Genomic DNA, 24,404 nt, shown 5'->3' with positions numbered 1-24,404 from the left:
ACAACGTGGAATTCGTTTTTTTTTTAAACAAGGGAGCTCACTTTGCGTTTTGTCTTTTTAAATATTATACACATATTATCTCCCTTAGTCTTATAAACAAAATTTAAGCAAGACATCGCTTCTTTCGTTAGACATACCGGTATGTGTACTTTCAATTGAAGTGTATTTATTTCGTTTATATTGTATAACGTATGCGAAATAGTGAAATATAATCAAAGTGCAGATAAATGTGTATTACTTTAGTATATATTATTAATACATCAATAAATAATAACTAACAGTAGCACGTCGTGTTGTAAGTATGTTCTCTCTAACTTTATGATTATTTGATTCATAAATAAATTATATTGTAACAATCACACAAAATGCTGAAAACTTTTTCTTTGGAGCTTCTGCAAATTTGAGAAAAAAAGGGAAAAAAATATTTAAAAAAAAACGTATCTAAGGGGGAGAACTCCATATTTAAAGGCATATCTTGTTTCCTTTTTTTTTCTATATGAAACAAAATTAATTTATGGCCACTTTGTAATGAATTATTTGTTGTTTTTTTTTCTTTATTGATTTATTTGTTGCATTGGGAAATAAATATTTGTGCAAAGTTTCAACTAGATCTGAGAATAAGAGATAGGAGAAATAGTGTGTTCAAAATGTGTATCCGACAGACATTGTTCATGTGGGTTTGGTAAAAAAAAAAAACAACTTCAAATCTAAACCTATAATCTCTGCCTATTGAAAGTCTTTGGTAAAATTAGAAAAAAATGTCTCTCGAGTGTCTGTAGAGTATATGTCTATTATATTCTTCCCACAGCAATTGCGGTATCCCTACCTCCGAAGCTTTTCATTTGCTGAGGTCAGCTGACGGGGCCGACTTGCCTTGGCCAGGAAACATTTTTGGTATTACCATTTTGAGTAGCTGGTACTTCTGTAATGACCAAGTGAGAATCTGGCTTTTACTATTTTTCTCATAATGTTTTTTAGCGGCACCCGAAAGGGAAAATACGCTATTAGTTTTGTGTGGCCTGTCTGTCCGTCTGTACGTCCCATTTAGATCTCAGAAACTAGAAGAGAAAATGAAAATCGAACTTCATGATATTTTAGGTCATTCAAAGTTCTGATGCAACGGCTACTTTTTTCTTTTCTAAAAGTGAAAAATCTAATTTTTTAAATTAATTATGCAAGCTTTTTTTTCATAAAAATACACCATTTTTACAACTATTCACTATTAATAGTATCAAACACTGGAGGCTTTTTAGTAAGGCAAGTACCACACATCAGTTTTTAAACACATTTATGCATATGGTTTTTAAATATTTTTTTTTAATTTCAAATATCTACAGTTGTATTGATAAGTTATGTAAGCTCTGTCATACTAAATACTACAATTACAAAAAAATTTTTAACTTTTTTCAAGAGAAAAGATCTATTTGGTATGCAAATAAATTGGACATAATTTAAAACAACAATTAATAAGTAGTATTTCATATTATCACGAGAACTACAGTACTGCCACTGTACTGAGAAACACAAAACTAAAGGATTTTTTTTTTTTTTTTTTACGGAACTGTTGTTTTTTTTTTTTGTGGCTTTGAATAAGAGTTTGACCCTTTACAAAACAATTACATCAATAATATACTCATTATAAGACATCAGTTAGGTCAGGTTCACATTTAGCTTCACATTCACTTTCACCTATCCCTTGGTCTGCTGGACCTTTGGGGCACCATACAGGATCTGTCAACCTTCTTTCTCCATTCTTCTCTGTTATTTACCTTTGATAGAATTTCATTCTGTTCTTTCTTCGTAATCTTGTTTGTTTTTTGGTTTTCTGTTTGTTTTAATCAAGCTGGTAGTTTTTAAAGACCAGACAACTTTATTTTAGAAGTAAGGACTTAGGTCCCCCCTTTTTTTGTGTGTGTGTGAATAACACCTCAGTACTTGAATGACCATTTTGGTAGATGTTTACAAAAATAAATAGATATGGTTACGTTGAATTACATTACTGTTTCACATTTGTGTTTCCTTTTTAGTGTCTGGTCTTTTCCAGACATTTATTAACATTAACAAAAAAAAAGTAGAGTTTATAGTCAGTCATGCACATCCGAAGAAAAAGTCAAGTTCAACTTGACACATTTCTTTTGAACCTAGCCCCAAAAGTCTGGCGTTAAAGAAAAGAGAAAGTTGATTTTATTTTGAATTCTGTCATAAACAAAACAAAAAAAAACAACACATTTTTCTTAAAATAAAATACACAAGGAAATAAACACAAACACACACATACACACACACACAGAGAAAGCAGACCGATGTAATGGCGGGAAGTCTCTTAAGTGAAACGGATGGGAATTTTACAAGTAAATTATCTGCTGCTCGGTGGGACATCACAACGAGGCTGACATCTAATTGAATTGTTTCCAAGCTGTCTTGTTCTTTACTTCTGTCACTCGATATATTTCACTGAGTTTATTGAAACGAACTAACGCCATTTTCTTCCGGCTTCTTGCCTAGTACAGACGATGTCTAACGACTTTTGAAACAAAAATATTTACGCTCTTTTTAAAGTATAGGCGAGTCAGCACTACTTTTTAGTTACTTGACGAGTGAACACTACTTTTTAGTTACTTGACGAGTGAACACTACTTTTAGTTACTTGACGAGTGAGCACTACTTTTTAGTTACTGGACGAGTGAACACTACTATTTAGTTACTTGACGAGTGAACACTACTTTTTAGTTACTTGACGAGTGAACACTACTTTTTAGTTACTTGACAAGTGAACACTACTATTTAGTTACTTGACGAGTGAACACTACTTTTTAAAGTATAGGCGAGTCAGCACTACTTTTAGTTACTTGACGAGTGAACACTACTTTTTAGTTACTTGACGAGTGAACACTACTATTTAGTTACTTGACGAGTGAGCACTACTTTTTAGTTACTTGACGAGTAAACACTACTTTTTAGTTACTTGACGAGTGAACACTACTTTTAGTTACTTGACGAGTGAGCACTACTTTTTAGTTACTGGACGAGTGAACACTACTATTTAGTTACTTGACGAGTGAACACTACTTTTTAGTTACTTGACGAGTGAACACTACTTTTTAGTTACTTGACAAGTGAACACTACTATTTAGTTACTTGACGAGTGAACACTACTTTTTAAAGTATAGGCGAGTCAGCACTACTTTTAGTTACTTGACGAGTGAACACTACTATTTAGTTACTTGACGAGTGAACACTACTTTTTAGTTACTAGACGAGTGAACACTACTTTTTAGTTACTTGACGAGTGAACACTACTTTTTAGTTACTTGACAAGTGAACACTACTATTTAGTTACTTGACGAGTGAACACTACTTTTTAGTTACTAGACGAGTGAACACTACTTTTTAGTTACTTGACGAGTGAACACTACTTTTTAGTTACTTGACGAGTGAGCAGTACTTTTTAGTTACTTGACGAGTGAACACTACTTTTTAGTTACTTGACGAGTGAACACTACTTTTTAGTTACTTGACAAGTGAACACTACTTTTTAGTTACTAGACGAGTGAACACTACTTTTTAGTTACTAGACGAGTGAACACTACTTTTTAGTTACTTGACGAGTGAGCACTACTTTTTAGTTACTTGACGAGTGAACACTACTTTTTAGTTACTTGACGAGTGAACACTACTTTTTAGTTACTTGACGAGTGAACACTACTTTTTAGTTACTTGACAAGTGAACACTACTTTTTAGTTACTTGACGAGTGAACACTACTTTTTAGTTACTTGACGAGTGAACACTACTTTTTAGTTACTAGACGAGTGAGCACTACTTTTAGTTACTTGACGAGTGAGCACTACTTTTTATTTACTTGACGAGTGAGCACTACTTTTAGTTACTTGACGAGTGAGCACTACTTTTTAGTTACTTGACGAGTGAACACTACTTTTTAGTTACTTGACGAGTGAACACTACTTTTTAGTTACTTGACGAGTGAACACTACTTTTAGTTACTTGACAAGTGAGCAGTACTTTTTAGTTACTTGACGAGTGAACACTACTTTTTAGTTACTTGACGAGTGAACACTACTTTTTAGTTACTTGACGAGTGAACACTACTTTTTAGTTACTTGACGAGTGAACACTACTTTTTAGTTACTTGACGAGTGAACACTACTTTTTAGTTACTAGACGAGTGAACACTACTTTTTAGTTACTTGACGAGTGAACACTACTTTTTAGTTACTAGACGAGTGAACACTATTTTTTAGTTACTTGACGAGTGAACACTACTTTTAGTTACTTGACGAGTAAACACTACTTTTTAGTTACTTGACGAGTGAACACTACTTTTTAGTTATTTGACGAGTGAACACTACTTTTAGTTACTTGACGAGTAAACACTACTTTTTAGTTACTTGACGAGTGAACACTACTTTTTAGTTACTTGACGAGTGAACACTACTTTTTAGTTACTTGACGAGTGAACACTACTTTTTAGTTACTTGACGAGTGAACACTACTTTTAGTTACTTGACGAGTGAGCACTACTTTTAGTTACTTGACGAGTGAACACTACTTTTTAGTTACTTGACGAGTGAACACTACTTTTTAGTTACTTGACGAGTGAACACTACTTTTTAGTTACTAGACGAGTGAACACTACTTTTTAGTTACTTGACGAGTGAACACTACTTTTTAGTTACTTGACGAGTGAACACTACTTTTTAGTTACTTGACGAGTGAGCACTACTTTTTAGTTACTTGACGAGTGAGCACTACTTTTAGTTACTTGACGAGTGAACACTACTTTTAGTTACTTGACGAGTGAACACTACTTTTAGTTACTTGACGAGTGAGCACTACTTTTTAGTTACTTGACGAGTGAACACTACTTTTTAGTTACTTGACGAGTGAACACTACTTTTTAGTTACTTGACGAGTGAACACTACTTTTAGTTACTTGACAAGTGAGCAGTACTTTTTAGTTACTTGACGAGTGAACACTACTTTTTAGTTACTTGACGAGTGAACACTACTTTTTAGTTACTTGACGAGTGAACACTACTTTTTAGTTACTTGACGAGTGAACACTACTTTTTAGTTACTTGACGAGTGAACACTACTTTTTAGTTACTAGACGAGTGAACACTACTTTTTAGTTACTTGACGAGTGAACACTACTTTTTAGTTACTTGACGAGTGAACACTACTTTTAGTTACTTGACGAGTAAACACTACTTTTTAGTTACTTGACGAGTGAACACTACTTTTTAGTTATTTGACGAGTGAACACTACTTTTAGTTACTTGACGAGTAAACACTACTTTTTAGTTACTTGACGAGTGAACACTACTTTTTAGTTACTTGACGAGTGAACACTACTTTTTAGTTACTTGACGAGTGAACACTACTTTTTAGTTACTTGACGAGTGAACACTACTTTTAGTTACTTGACGAGTGAGCACTACTTTTAGTTACTTGACGAGTGAACACTACTTTTTAGTTACTTGACGAGTGAACACTACTTTTTAGTTACTTGACGAGTGAACACTACTTTTTAGTTACTAGACGAGTGAACACTACTTTTTAGTTACTTGACGAGTGAACACTACTTTTTAGTTACTTGACGAGTGAACACTACTTTTTAGTTACTTGACGAGTGAGCACTACTTTTTAGTTACTTGACGAGTGAGCACTACTTTTAGTTACTTGACGAGTGAACACTACTTTTAGTTACTTGACGAGTGAACACTACTTTTAGTTACTTGACGAGTGAGCACTACTTTTTAGTTACTTGACGAGTGAACACTACTTTTAGTTACTTGACGAGTGAACACTACTTTTTAGTTACTTGACGAGTGAACACTACTTTTTAGTTACTTGACGAGTGAACACTACTTTTTAGTTACTTTACGAGTGAGCACTATTCTTTTGTTACTAGGCGAGTCATAAGTTTCATTGTAAATTAGCATTTCTTTCCAAACTTCAACGCGAATCACAACTATTTTTAAGTTACTGGGCGAGTTGTTATACAATGCCAGTTTGTCATATTCTTTAAGTTGCTGGGCGAGTTCCTCGATTTAACCCATGGGGATGAGAGAAAGTGAACGTTTTAATTTTTGTTAAAACATATTTTAGACCGTCTCAGAACATATGGGATTAGTTCTTTGAAGAGTATCTAGAAGTAGCAATGACTTACCTTCGATGGTAAAAGCCCAATATGTACTATCATGTTTTCATAGCCTGCACTGTTAAGTTAAATCATGTTTCGTCTTATAAATATAGGGCCTCTATTCATCAAACTAGACAAATGTACGCCACATTGCTATAACTTGGATCTAAATGAACCTGACAACATACAAATACTTTCTTGGCTTCTGCCAGTTTTGTATATTTGTATTTCTACTATTCTAATCTATGATGCACTTCTCTAGATATAATTCTCTTCGACTTCCAATCATGCACGACACCCCTCACGCACGACGGGTCTCTAACCCTCGATGAAAAAGTCATGGAAAGGTAACTCATTTATTTCTGCTAGTCGGACTAGAGTTACCCCATGTAACTTTCGCGGCGACAGAGAGGGCGTCTCAGAAAAAAAAGATTGGGAGGGGTGAGAACAAGTTTCTACGTCGCCCAACGATACGGGACACTACGCACGCACGCCGACTTTCTAAACCTCCTTCCGCCAGCACCCGCGCCTTCCTCGCTCTCCAAGTATGCACACACAGCCGTTTGCCCAAACCCACCCCATTTGGACAACTGTGTCTTTCAGGAAGTGTTCACCCGTCACTAAATAGCGGGACGACTAGTATAGAATATTGTCTTTCACCACAACAATGAGGTCTTCATCCTTTTTTTTTTAATTATTAAAACCATTTCATCTTCTGCTCTTGTACATGCCACGTTGAAGACAAACTTTAAAAACAAAATGTGTCCTAAAAGGAATAAAATGCTATGACCTAAGCTTATGCTAGTTGTTCTTTTATAGTGATGCCCCACCTACGGACCGGGGGCATGGGGAAGACTGGGATTTTTAACCTCTGGATTTTTAGGACGCCCTCTCAACTCAAATGGGTAACTGACTTTTGGTAAAGGCGGTTGCTCGTTGTGCTGGTCTTATGATACCCTCGTTAACCGTCGGCTACTGAAACAGATGATCTTTACACCATCTACCCTATAGATCAGAAGTGGAAATTTTGCAACTACGGACTGCGAACCAGATCCGACCCTCGGAACATCTGCCCAGCAAAATAAAACTGCAGAGTCTGGGTTTCATTGGACTAGATTATATTTGCATCCGGTGACTGGTGTGTCTGAACTGTAGGCCTATATTGGCCCTAAGCAAAAAAAAATGATAGGGCCCCACATTTTCAATAAGAAAACTCAAATTTATTGTATTGTATCCTTCAAGGTGTTAGTTCAAAGAACACTTGCAGCTAAGAACATGCATCATGTCAAGGGCGGCTCAATTTTGGCAGCATACCTCAAAGTTCTGCCCTTATTCACAACAGTTTTTCCAGGAATGATCAGCCGTGTGCTGTTTCCAGGTAAAAAAACAAAAATGATTGATCTACGTTGTACGACTTAAACATTTTGTGGACGTATGAACTTTGTGTCCGACACACAGTCAATAGTGTCACTCACGTGCTAGTTGGCTAGTAGAATACTATTATCCAATCAAATTAATATAATTAAATCTATTTTTAGATGAAGTGGCCTGCACTGATCCAGACATTTGTGAGAAAGTGTGTAGTAACAGAGCAGGGTGTACCAACATCGCCTATCCTAAATTAGTCATTGAGCTTCTACCCACAGGTAAAACTAGTCTTTAAACCTACCTCCGCAGGTAAAACTAGTCCTTGAATTCGCCCCACAGGTAAAACTAGTCTTTCAACCTCTCTCCACAGGTAAAACTAGTCCTTGAACCTCAACCCACTGGCACTAGCCATTGAGGCTCATCCCACTGGAAAAACCAGTCTTTCACCATGGAGGCACTGTTAGGGCATGTAACAAGTCTATATCATCCCAGCAACATGTTTTTAAACATTATATAGGTCCTGACAAAATGGACGTGAGATTTCTTCCCCTCCAGTTCAAACCATCCCTTAATTTAATCCTTATAAAACGTCTGTTTCTAAAAACATGTTCGAATAAGACATTGGAAGCAGTAGAATGAGACAAGGATCTCAGATGTAAACAAGAACAAAACTTTTATGGATTCATTTTCTGAAAAAAGACTAGGAAGTACACATTCCTCTCAGTACGAGCTCTGGCTGAATGTTGGAGTTATAATTTTAAAAAAAGTGATTTTTTTTTAATTTAAAAAAAGGTATGTTGTGTGTGTGTGTGGGTGGGGGAATTATGGTTGAAATTCATGGTTGTTTGAATGTCATAATCATGTGAGCAATGGAAAAAAATGTGACTTACCGGCTAAATATTTTGTTAAAGAACGTATAGTTTCTTGACTCTAGAGAGTTAACTTAACAAAGGTGATGTCATACTCATAATCACTCTGTAGATAATGTAATGGAAGCTATTTTTTTTCCTGTATGACTATTTAAACTGCAAAAAATTTATAGAGAGTATACTCTCCAACCACTAAACTGTTTGCTGTCATCAAAGTGTCTTGTTTTCAACTTCGTTTTAAACCATTCTGTTTTATACTTTCTTTTTTAACCAGCATTTACTTCTGCTAAGTACTGTCTCCATTAGCCAGCCGTTGCGGCATAAACAGCATATATTTGACAATTTAAAAATATGACAAGATCGACGTTCTTCTTCTTTTTTTTTTTTCTATATAAATTTAGGTCTAAAAGGTTTGATGCTGGCCTCCATGATGGCCGCCCTGATGTCATCTTTGACTTCTAACTTCAACAGTGCTGCAACCATCTTCACAATCGACATCTGGAAGAGGTTCCGTGCTCGAGCTACAGAAGCAGAAATGTTGGTCACTGGTCGGTCTGTAAATTTCTCATATTATCTGACTCTCTAGTACTTGCATTATTACATTAGTATTAGATTTAGATCTTAGGATTATTTCGATGAATTAGAAATGGTAATGAAGATTGTAAATAAAAAAAATATAATTAATAGAAATATATATACATAATATAAATAAATAAATTCTAATGCACAATACAACACACCACGCCTACATTCTAATGGATAGTGCAACAGAGCAAACCTACTTTCTTATGCACAATGCGCCACAGCAAACCTACATTCTAATGCACAATACAACACACCAAGTCTATATTCTAATTCACAATTCCACACACCATGCCTACATTCTAACGCATACGGAACGGCCGTGTTGTACTTAAGGATTAACTGGAACTAGAAACTATGTTCATGTATGCTAACAGAGTTCACTAGTTAGTCTTTCTGTTGGATGTCTCACGCTTCATATTTTCTTGTCCTTATTTTTTTATTCCCAGAATTTTTATTCTCTTGCTTATGGGTGTCAGTGTTCTGTGGATTCCGGTACTTCAAGCTTCCCAGGGAGGACAACTCTTCAATTATATTCAAACTGTAACGGGCTACTTCGCTCCCCCTATTCTAGCCATATTTCTACTGGCGGTCTTATGGGAGAGAACCAATGAGCAGGTAAAAACAGTGCTGTGTGTGCTCGTGTGGTTTGTCAGCCTTGAAAAAAATAGTGTCTAACGATGTCACATGATGGGATCTATTTACAATTATTAATATGTTGGTTTAAAACTATATCACGGGGCTGACGCAACTGAAAAAAAAAAAAAAGCGATATTGTCAAGAGAAAAATGCGAAGGAATTATTTTTGTTTTTTGCTTGTGTAAGTTTCGGATGTTCCTTAACTCTTTCTCTCCTAACTGACGATACCAGCGTTGATTCCACCAGAATGTGGTAAATAATTACGGAGAGAAAGAGTTAAGAAATAAAGATTATTCCGTCATTTGTCCAAACCTCCTGCAGGGGATGGGACCGGAACAGGATTCGAACGCTTAGATCATCAGGGTAGAAGCGTCCATTAGGAAGATAAAGATAGCGAGAACCGTTGGAATACCATGTAGATCTCAGTTCATTGCACTTGGCTAGGATGAAAGTCGAATCGATATCGTGCTATCTATCCACTCCTTCCTATTGATGGATAATTGATGTAGAAGCGTTTTGATTGACTTAAGGTCTAAAGGAACATTGCTTGACTTTGATGAACTCTCTGAGAGAAGCAGGGACTTGTTTTAGTTTCTGAAACAGTTCTCTAGGGGGACAAGACATTTGTGGCTAAAGAAATGTGAATAGTTACGAAATGTAGATCCCTATAGCAAATCGTTTTAACATCATCTGCCCTCAAGTATTTTCATGGGGTTATTTACTTTTTTATGACCAAAGTTCATTTAAAATTCTATAAAATATTGTCCATATTGTTTGCAGGGAGCTTTCTGGGGGCTGATGGTCGGCCTTCTGGTGGGGCTCATCAGAATGGCACTGGATTTCGGCTACGGTAGTCCTGGCTGTATGGACGAGGATGTCCGTCCGTGGGTCATCTCTAAGGTCCACTTCCTCCACTTCACCATCCTCCTCTTCGTCATCAGCTTTGTGGCCACGATGGTGATATCCCTGATGACGTCACCCATTGACCCAAAACACGTGAGTACATGTGCATCAATGTTCGATAAGAAGAAAGCAGGACTGAGGAAAGAGCAGCAACTCTAGCAGGACATTAATGAAAGAATACAATATTCGTTCCGTTTTGTGTTTATACAGATTTTGTATTTCAACAATAGATACATTTATAAGAACCGTTCGCTCAAACTGAGTAGTTGCATTTACAAAACTAATTAAAAAACGAATTAAAAGTATTTTTAAAAATGAATCTTATCTAAGAGGAAGAACCAAAAACCCACTGACATATATCTCAATAGTATAGGAGTATACGTTTCCTTTTTTATTTAAAATAAATTAATTAATTGCCACTAAAGAATTAACGAATTGGTTAATTTTTTGTTCAGTCATTTATTGTCATGAATTATGAATAATTATACACAATTTCAAGCTAATCCGAGAATGGAAATAACTCCATATATAGTATCTCTCAATAAGTAGCATTTATTTCTCATAGACGATAGCAAACAAAATAATTAATAGCCAATAATTAATTGACTAATTCGTGAATTGTTTCTTACTGTTCATGTTTGCTATGTAGATCAAATAATCGTATAAAATTTCAACTAAATCCGAAATGGGTTTGGATAAACTTTGTAAAAAATGACATCACACTTTTTTGTGTTTTTAAAGCCAGGTCTGTTTTTAAAAACGTGTCAAAATAACGTTGTCTATTTACAAAAATAAAACATAGTGAACAAAACATAGTGGATAAAACATAGTGGTTAACATAGCGGACAAAACATTGTGGACAAAACATAGTGGACAAAACATAGTGGACAAAACATAGTGGTTAACATAGCGGACAAAACATTGTGGACAAAACATAGTGGACAAAACATAGTGGTTAAAATAGCGGACAAAACATAGTGGACAAAACATAGTGGTTAACATAGCGGACAAAACATAGTGGACAAAACATAGTGGACAAAACATAGTGGACAAAATGTAGTGGACAAACTATAGAGGTTAACTTAGTGTAAAACCTAAGGAAGAAAACATCGCATTGGAAAGATCAATTATTTTGTTCACAATTATTTTGTTCACAAGAACTCTGTGTCTAAAATAGTATAAACGAAATATTTGACGTGATGGCCTAGTGATCAGCGCTTGGCCTCCGAACCAATGGATTTCAAGATTAATCCCGCTGAAGACCCATTTCTAATTTCTAATATATATATACTCCTTCTTCCCTAGTGCTATTAGAGCATGGAATGGGTTGCCTGAGCTAGCCAGGAAAACCAGTGACTTGGTAGAATTTAAGTCATTGTTTAATATGCATGACTAAATGCATGACGCGTAGGACGTAATCATCTTCTTTTTTGAAGTAATGTCTGTATTATATAAGATAAGATATATATGCATATGCAGAATAATATTACATAGTACTATTACTTAAGTGCAATTTTAGTCTTGAAAGTGAGTAGATGGACTCCACTATCTCTAACTGGCTCTGCTCGGAATGTGGGCTAACGTTTGGATTTTAACATTTAAAAAATGCCCTTGAAAATAAATGTGTTTACAGTTTTATTTTACTTAAAATGACTTTCGGAATCCTTACAGACTAGTTGTATACATCATAATATACCACCAGAACTGGTTTGATCAGCCACTCCAGATTCTGCCCGGTCTCAAGACATAACCAAAGCCAGTGACTCATCTGGGCGCATCCTTTGTCTTGCGAGACAGAAGGAGCCATATATAGACCAGCAGTATCAGTTGCAGGAATGAATCATTTTCTTTCAATTTCTGATTTGAAAAATGATAACGGTCACACTAGAGTTATCGCCCTGTTGCCAACGAGCTAGTCATTCTGTCCTCAGCAATATACATCCATTTCTAGAACAATCGTTAGTGCCGTTTTTGAGATCAGCGTCCATGTTCTGTCCTTCATGAAGCTCTGACCTGAATAGAGGTATTGTACACAAAAATAGTACTATTAAAAATTGTTGCGTTTTTTATATGAATATATGAGAAATTATTACATTCTTTTTTGTAGTACAACATTCACTGATACCATCTATTTAGGATAAATATAGCCAGCGTAATTTCGTATTTTAAAGCGTTTAACTAAGAAACGTGTGCAAATAAACTATGAATTGAATATTATTATACAGTATGAGGAGGCCATTGGTCGGTAAGATTTTAATGGAATTCTTTTCTAAAGATTAGTGAAGTAGAGAGATAATATTCATTTCTATACATATTTTAAAAATCTATATCATTAGATAAGGCCATTTTTGTTTTGTATTTAACTAGCAGGATATTATCCGCGGACAGCGGGCCTTAGCTTGGGTATTACTGATCTAGTGTATTGGATATAGATAGGAGGCTTCAGACATTGCCAGTGACAGATCATTATGGAGACAGCTTGCCGCCCAATGCGCCGAACGGCGCGGGAGGACCTAAGTCCCCTAAGTCTAAGTCAAAAAATGTTTCCTTATCATTTTTGTATATTTTGTCACGAAAACGAAAGTAGAGTTTGAAAATGGCTTTACCCGTTCCGCCGATATATATTTATATCTAATATAAAATACTGTGAAAATTGATTTACCCGATTTGCTAAAGAAGTTTTGTCTTTCAATAGAGATATATTTAGTTTTTATTATTATTACTCAAACATTTAACATACAATACGGTCTCCGCCATGATCTAAGGAACTTTTATGCCAAGTTTGATCAAGATTGGTCAAACGGCTTTGAATTCTATGCGCCTTACTTATATACTTACTATATATTACATATAAACTAGTATGTTTTGTCCACCAGTATCTAAAAGACAATATTTTTTTCTTAGTTGTAATAGATCAAGTTTTCTGGGGTTTTTTAATTTAAAAAATATAACAACCCTGTTGAAAAGTCTTTTCTCTAAACCTGTGATTCTATTATTATTATTACTATCCTAGAAAAGAACTACATTTTCTCCATGAGGTGCAGTCAGTCAAAGTGTAAAAGAAAAGATGAGCAGCTTCTCAGTATGTGATAATGACATTATGTCCATAAGGGTCACTGCAGCGGGCATCCCCGAGAAACTCCCCCCTCCCTCTCTTTGCATCTTGTGCCGAGGTGTTTTATCATTGTAAACTTCTTTTCATGTTCTTCCAGACCGTCCGTCTGACCTGGTGGACCAGGCACAGCAGCAGACAGAGGGAGGACTTCCCCGCTGAGCACATCCGACAGGTCAAAGCCGAGGAGAGGAAAGCGGAGATCATGCAGGCATCTGTTGGAGGTATAAACCTTGATAGAAAGAAAAGGAACAGGCTATTTATTCCTACCGTCTAGCGATGACTTGAACTATCTCAAAAGAAATCTTTAATAATTTATGTTCACTTTGAGCAAATTACTTTTTGGAATGCTTTAAAAAAAATAGAATTTTGTTGCTTGATGATTTTATTATTCCTTTCAACTTTGAGTGACCACCGCTTTCTTCTTGTCTTTGGATGAAAGAGTGAGTGTCCAAAACTTTTGTTTTGTCCAGCTTTCCAAAACATGCACGTTGTAGAACCTTACCATTTCTAAGACAACCTCCAGGAACATCCACATTTTTACGATGTTTATATCAAATCTGTCTGTCTGTCTGTCTGGTAAAAAGTGTGTTATTTCTTCCACACCTATTCTCGGATGAAGTTGAAACTACTATAATTAATCATTGGCATAGACAAGACATAAATCAATAATAATTTTTTTAAAGTAACCAAGTAATCAATTAATTATTGAGAAACCAATCCTCCAGTATTCACAGATGTGGCTAAATGTGTTGAGCTTAATCCCTTTCAATAAGTGTTAACGCTGTTTCTCCCTCATGTATTTTCCGATCAAGTTGATATCGTACCTTGCAAAACATGAATTTAAAGAAAAACTACAATTAGTCAATTAATTATTTGTCATTTCTTATTTTGTTTGATATCGAATAAGGAGAATAACTTGTACATTATTGATAGGTATAGTTGTAAGGGCGGAGTTCTTCCCCTTTAGATAAGCCTTGTTTTTTAAGAATGGATTTTAAAAATATTTTTGCTTGTTTGTTTTCGTCTGACTGTGAACATGATATTTAAAGAGTTTTACTCACACTTATCTTTTTCTTTCCCCACTGCGCTACACTGGACCTCATTCACACATCGTAAATAAACACATTTAGCCACGTCATAATATTGATAAAACAATGAAATATATGTATAACATGACAGCCACTATGGATTACATAATTTGTATAGAAGATATAAAGAATCACGTGGCTAAATGTTGTCTGTTTACGATTGGTGAATGAGGTGCATTGGTAACACTGAACAAATAGGTTTATTTTTATGTTCAATTGATCTATTTTAACTACAACTCAATGGGCATTTAAATCACATAGACTCTTACTATCAATCAAATACACATTACTATTTGTTCGCTGCTCTCTGCCTGGCATTGGTTTGTGAAGTGTCTTGCTCACACTATCTGTCTGGCATTGGTTTGTGAAGTGTCTTGCTCACACTATCTGTCTGGCATTGGTTTGTGAAGTGTCTTGCTCACACTATCTGCCTGGCATTGGTTTGTGAAGTGTCTTGCTCACACTATCTGTCTGGCATTGGTTTGTGAAGTGTCTTGCTCACACTATCTGCCTGGCATTGGTTTGTGAAGTGTCTTGCTCACACTATCTGTCTGGCATTGGTTTGTGAAGTGTCTTGCTCACACTATCTGCCTGGCATTGGTTTGTGAAGTGTCTTGCTCACACTATCTGTCTGGCATTGGTTTGTGAAGTGTCTTGCTCACACTATCTGCCTGGCATTGGTTTGTGAAGTGTCTTGCTCACACTATCTGCCTGGCATTGGTTGGTGAAGTGTCTTGCTCACACTATCTGTCTGGCATTGGTTTGTGAAGTGTCTTGCTCACACTATCTGTCTGGCAATGGTTTGTGAAGTGTCTTGCTCACACTATCTGTCTGGCATTGGTTTGTGAAGTGTCTTGCTCACACTATCTGTCTGGCATTGGTTGGTGAAGTGTCTTGCTCACACTATCTGTCTGGCATTGGTTGGTGAAGTGTCTTGGTCACACTATCTGTCTGGCATTGGTTTGTGAAGTGTCTTGCTCACACTATCTGTCTGGCATTGGTTTGTGAAGTGTCTTGCTCACACTATCTGCCTGGCATTGGTCTGTGAAGTGTCTTGCTCACACTATCTGTCTGGCATTGGTTGGTGAAGTGTCTTGCTCACACTATCTGTCTGGCATTGGTTGGTGAAGTGTCTTGCTCACACTATCTGTCTGGCATTGGTTGGTGAAGTGTCTTGCTCACACTATCTGCCTGGCATTGGTTTGTGAAGTGTCTTGCTCACACTATCTGTCTGGCATTGGTTGGTGAAGTGTCTTGCTCACACTATCTGTCTGGCATTGGTTGGTGAAGTGTCTTGCTCACACTATCTGTCTGGCATTGGTTGGTGAAGTGTCTTGCTCACACTATCTGCCTGGCATTGGTTTGTGAAGTGTCTTGCTCACACTATCTGTCTGGCATTGTTTGGTGAAGTGTCTTGCTCACACTATCTGTCTGGCATTGGTTTGTGAAGTGTCTTGCTCACACTATCTGCCTGGCATTGGTTTGTGAAGTGTCTTGCTCACACTATCTGTTCAGGCTTTTGTTTCTCTCATAGTAATGCAAGATTTGCAGGTTCGGAGGTTCCTCTAAACTAAAACACTGAAGAAACACTGTGTGTCCAACGTTTCTAAAGTGGAATATCTTCAAGCAACTATTCAATCAAAGAATTACTACAGCGAGGAACAAACTTCGCATTTAATAGAAATCAGCTGAACAAATCATATAACTTTAACTGACAAATAATATGAATGTTAAATGTCAGGTCAATGTCAACATTAGGTCAATGTCAGTCTAATGTAAATGTCAGGTCAATGTCAGTCCAGAATCAATGTCAGGTCAATGTCAATGTTAGGTCAATGTCAGTCTAATGTAAATGTCAGGTCAATGTCAATGTTAGGTCAATGTCAGTCTAATGTAAATGTCAGGTCAATGTCAATGTTAGGTCAATGTCAGTCTAATGTAAATGTCAGGTCAATGTAAATGTCAGTCCAATGTAAATGTCAGGTCAATGTCAACGTTAGGTCAATGTAAGTCTAATGTAAATGTCAGGTCAATGTAAATGTCAGGTCAATGTAAATGTCAGGTCAATGTAAATGTCAGGACAATGTAAATGTCCGGTCTATGTAAATGTCAGGTCAATGTAAATGTCAGGACAATGTAAATGTCAGGTCAATGTCAATGTTAGGTCAATGTCAGTCTAATGTAAATGTCAGGTCAATGTTAGGTCAATGTCAGTCTAATGTAAATGTCAGGTCAATGTAAATGTCAGTCCAATGTAAATGTCAGGTCAATGTCAACGTTAGGTCAATGTAAGTCTAATGTAAATGTCAGGTCAATGTAAATGTCAGGTCAATGTAAATGTCAGGTCAATGTAAATGTCAGGACAATGTAAATGTCAGGTCAATGTCAATGTTAGGTCAATGTCAGTCTAATGTAAATGCCAGGTCAATGTAAATGTCAGTCCAATGTAAATGTCAGGTCAATGTCAAATTAGGTCAATGTCAATCCAACGTAAATGTCAGGTCAATGAGAACGTTAGGTCAATGTCAGTCCAATGTCAATGTCTGGTGTCCAAAATGAAGGAAGTGTAGATAGGCTTTCCTTTTTTTTTTTTAGATAATAATTTTTTTGCAAAAACAGTCAGATTCATACTTTATAACATCCTATAGTCAGAGTCATCCTTTATAACATCCTATAGTCAGATTCATACTTTATAACATCCTACAGCCAGATTCATACTTTATAACATCCTACAGTCATATTAATACTTTATAACATCCTACAGTCAGATTCATACTTTATAACATCCTAATGTCAGATTCATACTTTATAACATCCTGCAGTCAGATTTATACTTTATAACATCCTACAGTCAGATTCATACTTTATAACATCCTACAGTCAGATTCATACTTTATAACAACCTACAGTCAGATTCATACTTTATAACATCCTACAGTCAGATTCATACTTTATAACATCCTACAGTCAGATTCATACTTTATATTTTCTTTGATCTGTACTGTTCATACCGAACCGTTCCACTTCTTAGGTCAGGTCAGTCTACCCAGATGGAGAAAGTTCATGTACATTTTGTGCGGATATGAACCACCCGTCGAGACGACCTTGACCGAGGATGAAATAAATGAACAGAAGAAAATGTTGACATGCATCCAGGAGTCTGGCTTTTGGAAACATTTTGTCAATGCTAACGCGCTGTTACTCATGGCTTTCGGTCTCTTTTTGTGGATATTTTTTGCATAAATCAATTAAATTTTATGTTGTTATATTCGTTTTTTTTGTGTGTTTTTTTTTTCAAAAATATTTTTAAATTAAAAAAATTAAGATTTTCTCAAACATATCTTGTATTGACCAGGTGACTAGGCCTTTACAGTGTGCATTCAACACGTTTGTCACATCATTGTTCGGTACTTAGTGGATCACGAGATTCACTTGTTTATGGAGACTAGGATCTCGCACGGGGAAATCAAGGGGCCACAGTTGAATTGTGGGGTGTTCATCACATGGTCGATAAGAGTAACATTTAATGAATACATCATGAACATTCTAATAATACCAGAAGAGGTACTAGCATAATACAAAGAACCACATTCATTCAAGTAAAGCCTGACATAAAGGTGGCCAGTTTAAGGTGTCGATAAATGACACAACGAACCTACATTTCGTAACAAGTAAAAATCTTTTTTCTTTTATACCAACTTTAACACTTATAGAACAATATTAGAATATTTGTCTTTTGTGATCGCTATTTGTTTCTAGATAGTGCGGTACATGGTAGACACAATGAAGTCATGTTGAACATACCAGCTGGTATCAAAGCATTCAAATAGTGTACAGAGCGTTGTTGGTGAATTCAGTCATTCGGTTAAACAACCCCATTCCAAAGGAGTCAATTTGACCCGGAAACGTATGATTTACTAGCAGACTTTAAAACAGTAGTGATTCATTTGTCTAAAGCTGATAATAAGATAAGATAAGATAATTTTTATTGATCCAATCAAATGGAAATTCAGTTTGACTACAATTGACAACCTCAGCGTAACTACTGTAACAATAACATTATAGATACAAATACGAACAACATTCACACACAAAACACATATACACTCACAACCAGCGCTTTATGAATTAGACTTCTATGAACTTCTCGATGATGACAGATGATCTTGTAACGATCTGACCGACAGTGGGATGAAGAAGTTTTTAAATCTTTCTGTTTTAGTTCTAATTAAAGGAGACGACCACTTCGTTCAGATCTGATGTAATAGTGGTTTAATGGGTGAAGGTTATCTTTAAGAATCGTGAGTGTTTTGGAAAGGCATCTTTCATGGAAAAGCTCTTCAAGAGATGGTAGCTGTGTTCGAGTGATATACGATGCTTTTTTAATTTGTCTTATTTAGTCTAAGTCTTTGTGCAAGTGAACTATTACCATACTAGCAGGTGATGGCAAAGTTAATTAGACTGCTGATGGTTGCTGTATAAAAAAAAGTGTAATTATTGTTTTGTCGATGTTAAACTTCCTAACCTTTCTAAGATAGAAAAGACGTTGGTGAATTTTTGTGTAAAGGCTTTGACAGTGTTCATTCCATTTCAGTTTGTTGTTGATAGTTGTACCTAGATATTTATATGCTTGCACTTGTTCTACGGTTTGGTTATTTATCTGAATGTCTGCAAGATGGCCGCCTTTATGTTTCCTAAAATCTATGATCATTTCTTTCGTGTTCTGAACATTTAAAATGAGAAAGTTGTTGAATGATTGCTATGTCGTCAGCAAATTGTATGATGGGAGTGTCAGCTGATACACTCTGAATGTCATTTGTGTATATGGTATACAATATTGTGGGCGTTTGATAAGAAAGTTTAGAATCCAAGCTTGTATGTTTTTGCTAACGTTCAGTTCAGATAGTTTTTGTATCATGCGATGTGGTTGGATGGTGTTGAAAGATCTACGAATAATACTCTGGCGTAGTGTCTCTGAGTATCAAGATGATGGTATAGACAATTCAGCATGAATAGTATTGCATCTTCTGTACTTCTTGACGGCTTGTAAGCGAACTGGTGCGGGTCAAGACATGGTTCGGCTTCTTTCAGTAGATGTTTTAAAATCATTTTCTCCAAGCACTTCATTGGAATTAATGTAAGTGCTACGGGACGTAGGTCGTTGTTGGAAGCAATGATCTTCTTTTTGGGTACTTGAATTATTTTAGACGTCTTCCAAATGGAAGGTATTTTGTGCGTTTGCCAGGACTTGTTCAATATAGCACAAAAGATATAAGCCAGTTGTTCCGCACATAGCTTTATAAGTTTTCCACTTAATTTGTCGGGTCCGGTGACTTTGTCAGTGTTTACTTGTTTAAATATTTTAGTCACTTTTGTTTATTAAACAGTTCTTGAGATTGGTTTAAATTACTGTTTTCAAATGATGCCAGTAAATCATAGTGGTCTGTCTCAAAGTTGTGGCAGTCAAATCGGCCGTAGAAATCATTTAATTCACTGGCAAATTTGTTATTGTCAGCGACGTACATTGATTCGCGCTTAGGTACGTAACCAGTAATTAGTTTCAAGCCACTCCAACAAGCTTTAGAGTTATTTTTCTTGAAAAAGCTTTCTATCTTTTTACGTTAATCTCTATTGTAATAACCTGAGAACTGAACTTGAAAAATATTTGGCACAGCTCTTGACTGCGATGGCTTGCAAAGTTTGAAAGAGATTTCTGAACATTTCATGGCATCGATTGCTAAAACGTTGGCTACTCCTGCCTCAAGTACTGCCAATGAAAGTTTATTTTTCAGTGTGTGGAGTGACTATGAGCGATCTTGGAGCTAGACTAATCCCAGAAACATTAAAATGCTGACATTTCTTTAAGTGCAAGCTCCTGACTGTTCAACTTTTCGGGTTGCTTTACGACTTAAAGCAACCATTATCTGTGTTCAACATCAGATCATTAGTCATTACATTTACTGCTGGGGTGGCCAGTCTTTTTTTTTTCTTCTTTTTTTTTTTAAATATTTTTTTTATTAGTAAAAAGGTACAAGGAGTGCGGTGGCAGAGCGGTAAAGCGCTTGGGTTCTGAACCGGGTGAAGACTGGGATTTTTTAATATCCGGATCTTTGGGCGCCTTGGCGTCCACCCAGCCCTAATGGTTACCTGATAATTGTGGGAGGGGGGGGGGAAGTAAAAGCGGTTGGTCGTTGTACTGGCCACATGATACCCTCGTAAACCGAAAGCCACAGAAGCAGATGACCTTTACATCATCTGCCCTATAGATCACAAAGTCTGAAAGGGGAAGTTTACTTTTAAAAAGATACAATTTAAATAGTTACAATTTAAAATTCATTCATTTCAGTGTGATGAAACATTGAAATGGAGATAATTACATTAAGGTTGTCATAGTTATATCGTTATAAGCTGCATTGTATAGGTTCTTCATCATTCGACCTTTTTAAACATTGAATAGCACAAAATTCATATTTTGTTCTCTAAGGATATAGTAATCCAACAGTAATTATATGTTGTTTTTTATTCGAGAATGGATGTGGGAGAAATAACGTGTAAAAAAATGTTATTAGACAGACTGACAGACAGACAGAGTGAATTGATGTAAGCTTTGTAATAAGAAAAAAAGTGAATTGATCTAAGCTTTGTAATAAGAAAAAAGTCTTGAGACTTGAGATTGTTAGGTATGGGGAAATACTCCGTACCCGTCTTTAACCAACGCCACTGCTCATATACACACGCTAATATGCAGAAATGTACGTGGCAGAAGCTACCCACATGGTTGACTTCTAGTATACTCAGCCAGCCCTACTTCTACATCACATCTCAAGTCTTTTAAGTGATAAAGTGTCTTTTAAGTGATAAAGTGTCTTTTAAGTGATAAAGTGTCTTTAAAGTGATAAAGTGTCTTTTAAGTGATAAAGTGTCTTTTAAGTGATAAAGTGTCTTTAAAGTGATAAAGTGTCTTTTAAGTGATAAAGTGTCTTTAAAGTGATAAAGTGTCTTTTAAGTGATAAAGTGTCTTTTAAGTGATAAAGTGTCTTTTAAGTGATAAAGTGTCTTTTAAGTGATAAAGTGTCTTTTAACAGGTGAACCATTCTTATTTTTTCCCCACTTTATTTTCCAAAAAATACATTGCAAAAAAAAAAAAAAAACGAATTTTATGGTATCACAACAACAAATGTAAAAACTTTGTTCAGAAATTGTTCATAGCTTTCATTTGCTTGTCCTTTTTCCTGCCCTAGACGCATGAAAGTCCGCATACAACTCAAATGGGCTTACATCTCACACGCAATGCATGATCTCCGAAGTTTGGAAGGTCAATGTCTTTATTTACTAGTAAAGTCCAACAGTTCTGGGACACAGACACACACAGAAGTTTTTATGGAGAGTGTGTTGTCAGTACTCAGTCATTCTGAAACTGTGAGGGAGGCTTGTGTATACAGGCTTTGTTATCAGATATAGGAGCATTAGCGAGTGGTCAAAAAAAGAATTCAGTTTTTCATGTTCATTACAAGGTCGAAGTTCCAAAATTATTCCTAATTAATGATTTTGTTGGATCGTTTACCAGCTGACAGATCAGCCTGAAGTCCTATTGATCTGATGTTTTTATGGCCAACACTTAAAGCTGGGCTAAACAACAATGTTCCTGGACATCACGTTGCAGAACTCCACAATTGGACAGACCGGTACGACTTCCTGATGTTAACTTATCGTCAACCCAAGACTGAGTCATTGCAGTGAGCTCATAAGGAGTTGAGAGGACTATATATAATCTAAGATTGATTGTTCTTTACACATTGTCTGCTCTGACAATGTAGTAACTATCATTTAAAAGTAGATATTACTAGTGTTGGAGAATACAGTAATGAGTAAAATAAAAGTGAAAATGTATTCAATATATTTTTTAAAGAAAGGTTTCAAAACACTTTTAAACTACTTCATGTATTGTAGTATGTTTTAAATAGATCTGTAATCATCAAGTCAAAGGCCCACCTGCACACATACATTAGTTGATGTATGTTTTTAAAACTATTATTGATAATTAATTGAACAAGGAATTAAATAAGAAATAAATACATTTATTTTTGTAATGTGCAACTCTTTTATTATGTCCCCTTATATTGTGCATGATAGTACATTATTGACAGTTTAACCTGTTCATAAAACCCACTTGAAAGCCTTGAGCAACTACGCATGTTTTGTAAAATGGAACCATGGGAATGCTACAGGTTTTGACATTTCAAGACCGTATCTGCCAAATTAGTCTCTAACACTGAGTAACTTTCTTTAATCTCTAACATACACCAACTTTCTGAAAAGTGTTCTACGAATTATCGAAGTAATAAGTTATAGTTTTTAAGTAAATGCGGGGAAAAAATCTATAACAACAAAGAATAAGAACTTTGAGGTATTCCAGATTCAGACTCCAATTTGAAACAAAGATATACGAATTATTCATTAAATGAGATCTGGTTGGGTTTGTTTAGAGAGTAGAAAAATATTTCAAATCAAGCTTTCGTCCATAATATATATGTAAGAAGCAAGACGTTCTTGTTATGTTGCAACAAAGCCAAAGTTTAGAAACAGGCTCGACGCCACAACAGACATTAGAATTCCACTTTCTAATATCGTGCCTGATATCAAGAAGCTATTCACATAAAGAACACACTAGCATCAAAGTCATAATGCTCAATTTAGAATATTTTGAAAGAAAAAGGAAATAATTCAGAGTCAATCAAATTGAGCAAAGTTTCGCTAAATTCTCCAAACCTACAAAGTGTTCCGCTATAGAGGAGAAGGCTTGGGACACACTGCACTAGGACATTGAACAGGACAGAGTCACGGTTAGGGTTAAAAAATATCTAGAACTAAGTAAATGTGAAGGCGAGGTTCACCTAAACACATTTTTTTCTTTAATATTGATCAGAAACTTACCAATACTGTTTGGTTGATACAGTCACTCACCCTGATATAAAAAAACAAAAAAAAACCTTAGAAAATTGTGTGTGACTTCAGTGGTTGCAATGGTAACGGCCACCATCTTGTTTTGTTTTTTTATATGATTAAAAAAAAATGCTAAAACTCTTTAACTAATCAATAACAAGGTTACAAAGACAGTTTGTGTGGAAACACAAACTCAAAATCGGCTCCCGAAGTGGTCCACCCAGGCATGTGAAAAGGCAGGTATCAGTATTTTCAGAAAGAACATCAGAATGAAATTCTATCAAAGACAAATGACAGAGAAGAATGGAGAAAGAAGGTTGACAGATCTTGTGTGGTGCCCAGCGGTCCAGCAAACCAAAGGATAGCTGAAAGTGAATTTGAAGTTAAATGTGAACCTGGCCTAACTGGTGTTTATAATGAATATCTACTTGATGTAATTGCTATGTAAATGATCAATCTCTAATTCCTCAAAAATTTCCTTTAGTTGGGTGTTCTGCGTCAATGTAGGATATTTGCAGTTCACGCGATAATATGAAAAATTACTTATTAATTGTTGTTTTAAATTTTGTCCAACTTATATGCATACAAAATAGATTTTTTTCTTTAAAAAAATAAACATTTTTTTTCGTGTAAATGTAGTAATTAGTATGACAGAACTAACTTAACTTAGCAATACAAATGTAAAGTAAAAATTTTGACAAAAAATCAAAAACTGTTTGTATAAATGCGTTA

The 24,404-nt window shown here is 35.7% G+C and overlaps 1 protein-coding gene across 3 annotated transcripts in view; it reads left to right on the top strand.

Annotated features, from left to right (window-relative positions):
- The window catches only part of LOC106080084 (sodium/glucose cotransporter 4-like), a 30,050-nt gene extending 12,053 nt beyond the window's left edge, over positions 1-17,997 (top strand). For all 3 annotated transcript variants that reach the window (XM_013241397.2, XM_056037234.1, XM_056037241.1), the window contains 8 exons: positions 809-935; positions 7,408-7,543; positions 7,704-7,811; positions 8,804-8,954; positions 9,434-9,602; positions 10,404-10,619; positions 13,739-13,862; positions 17,761-17,997. In XM_013241397.2, the coding sequence (XP_013096851.2) occupies positions 809-935; positions 7,408-7,543; positions 7,704-7,811; positions 8,804-8,954; positions 9,434-9,602; positions 10,404-10,619; positions 13,739-13,862; positions 17,761-17,972 (1,243 nt within the window). In that variant the 3' untranslated portion in view covers positions 17,973-17,997. The remainder of the gene's footprint in view (positions 1-808; positions 936-7,407; positions 7,544-7,703; positions 7,812-8,803; positions 8,955-9,433; positions 9,603-10,403; positions 10,620-13,738; positions 13,863-17,760) is intronic.
- Positions 17,998-24,404: the final 6,407 nt, after the last annotated feature.

Source organism: Biomphalaria glabrata, chromosome 1, assembly GCF_947242115.1.
Source record: "Biomphalaria glabrata chromosome 1, xgBioGlab47.1, whole genome shotgun sequence".
In the NCBI taxonomy this organism is placed as follows: Eukaryota; Metazoa; Mollusca; class Gastropoda; family Planorbidae; genus Biomphalaria; species Biomphalaria glabrata.
The sequence above is the reverse complement of the archived record's forward strand: the minus strand, read 5'-3'. Positions and strand labels throughout refer to the sequence as shown.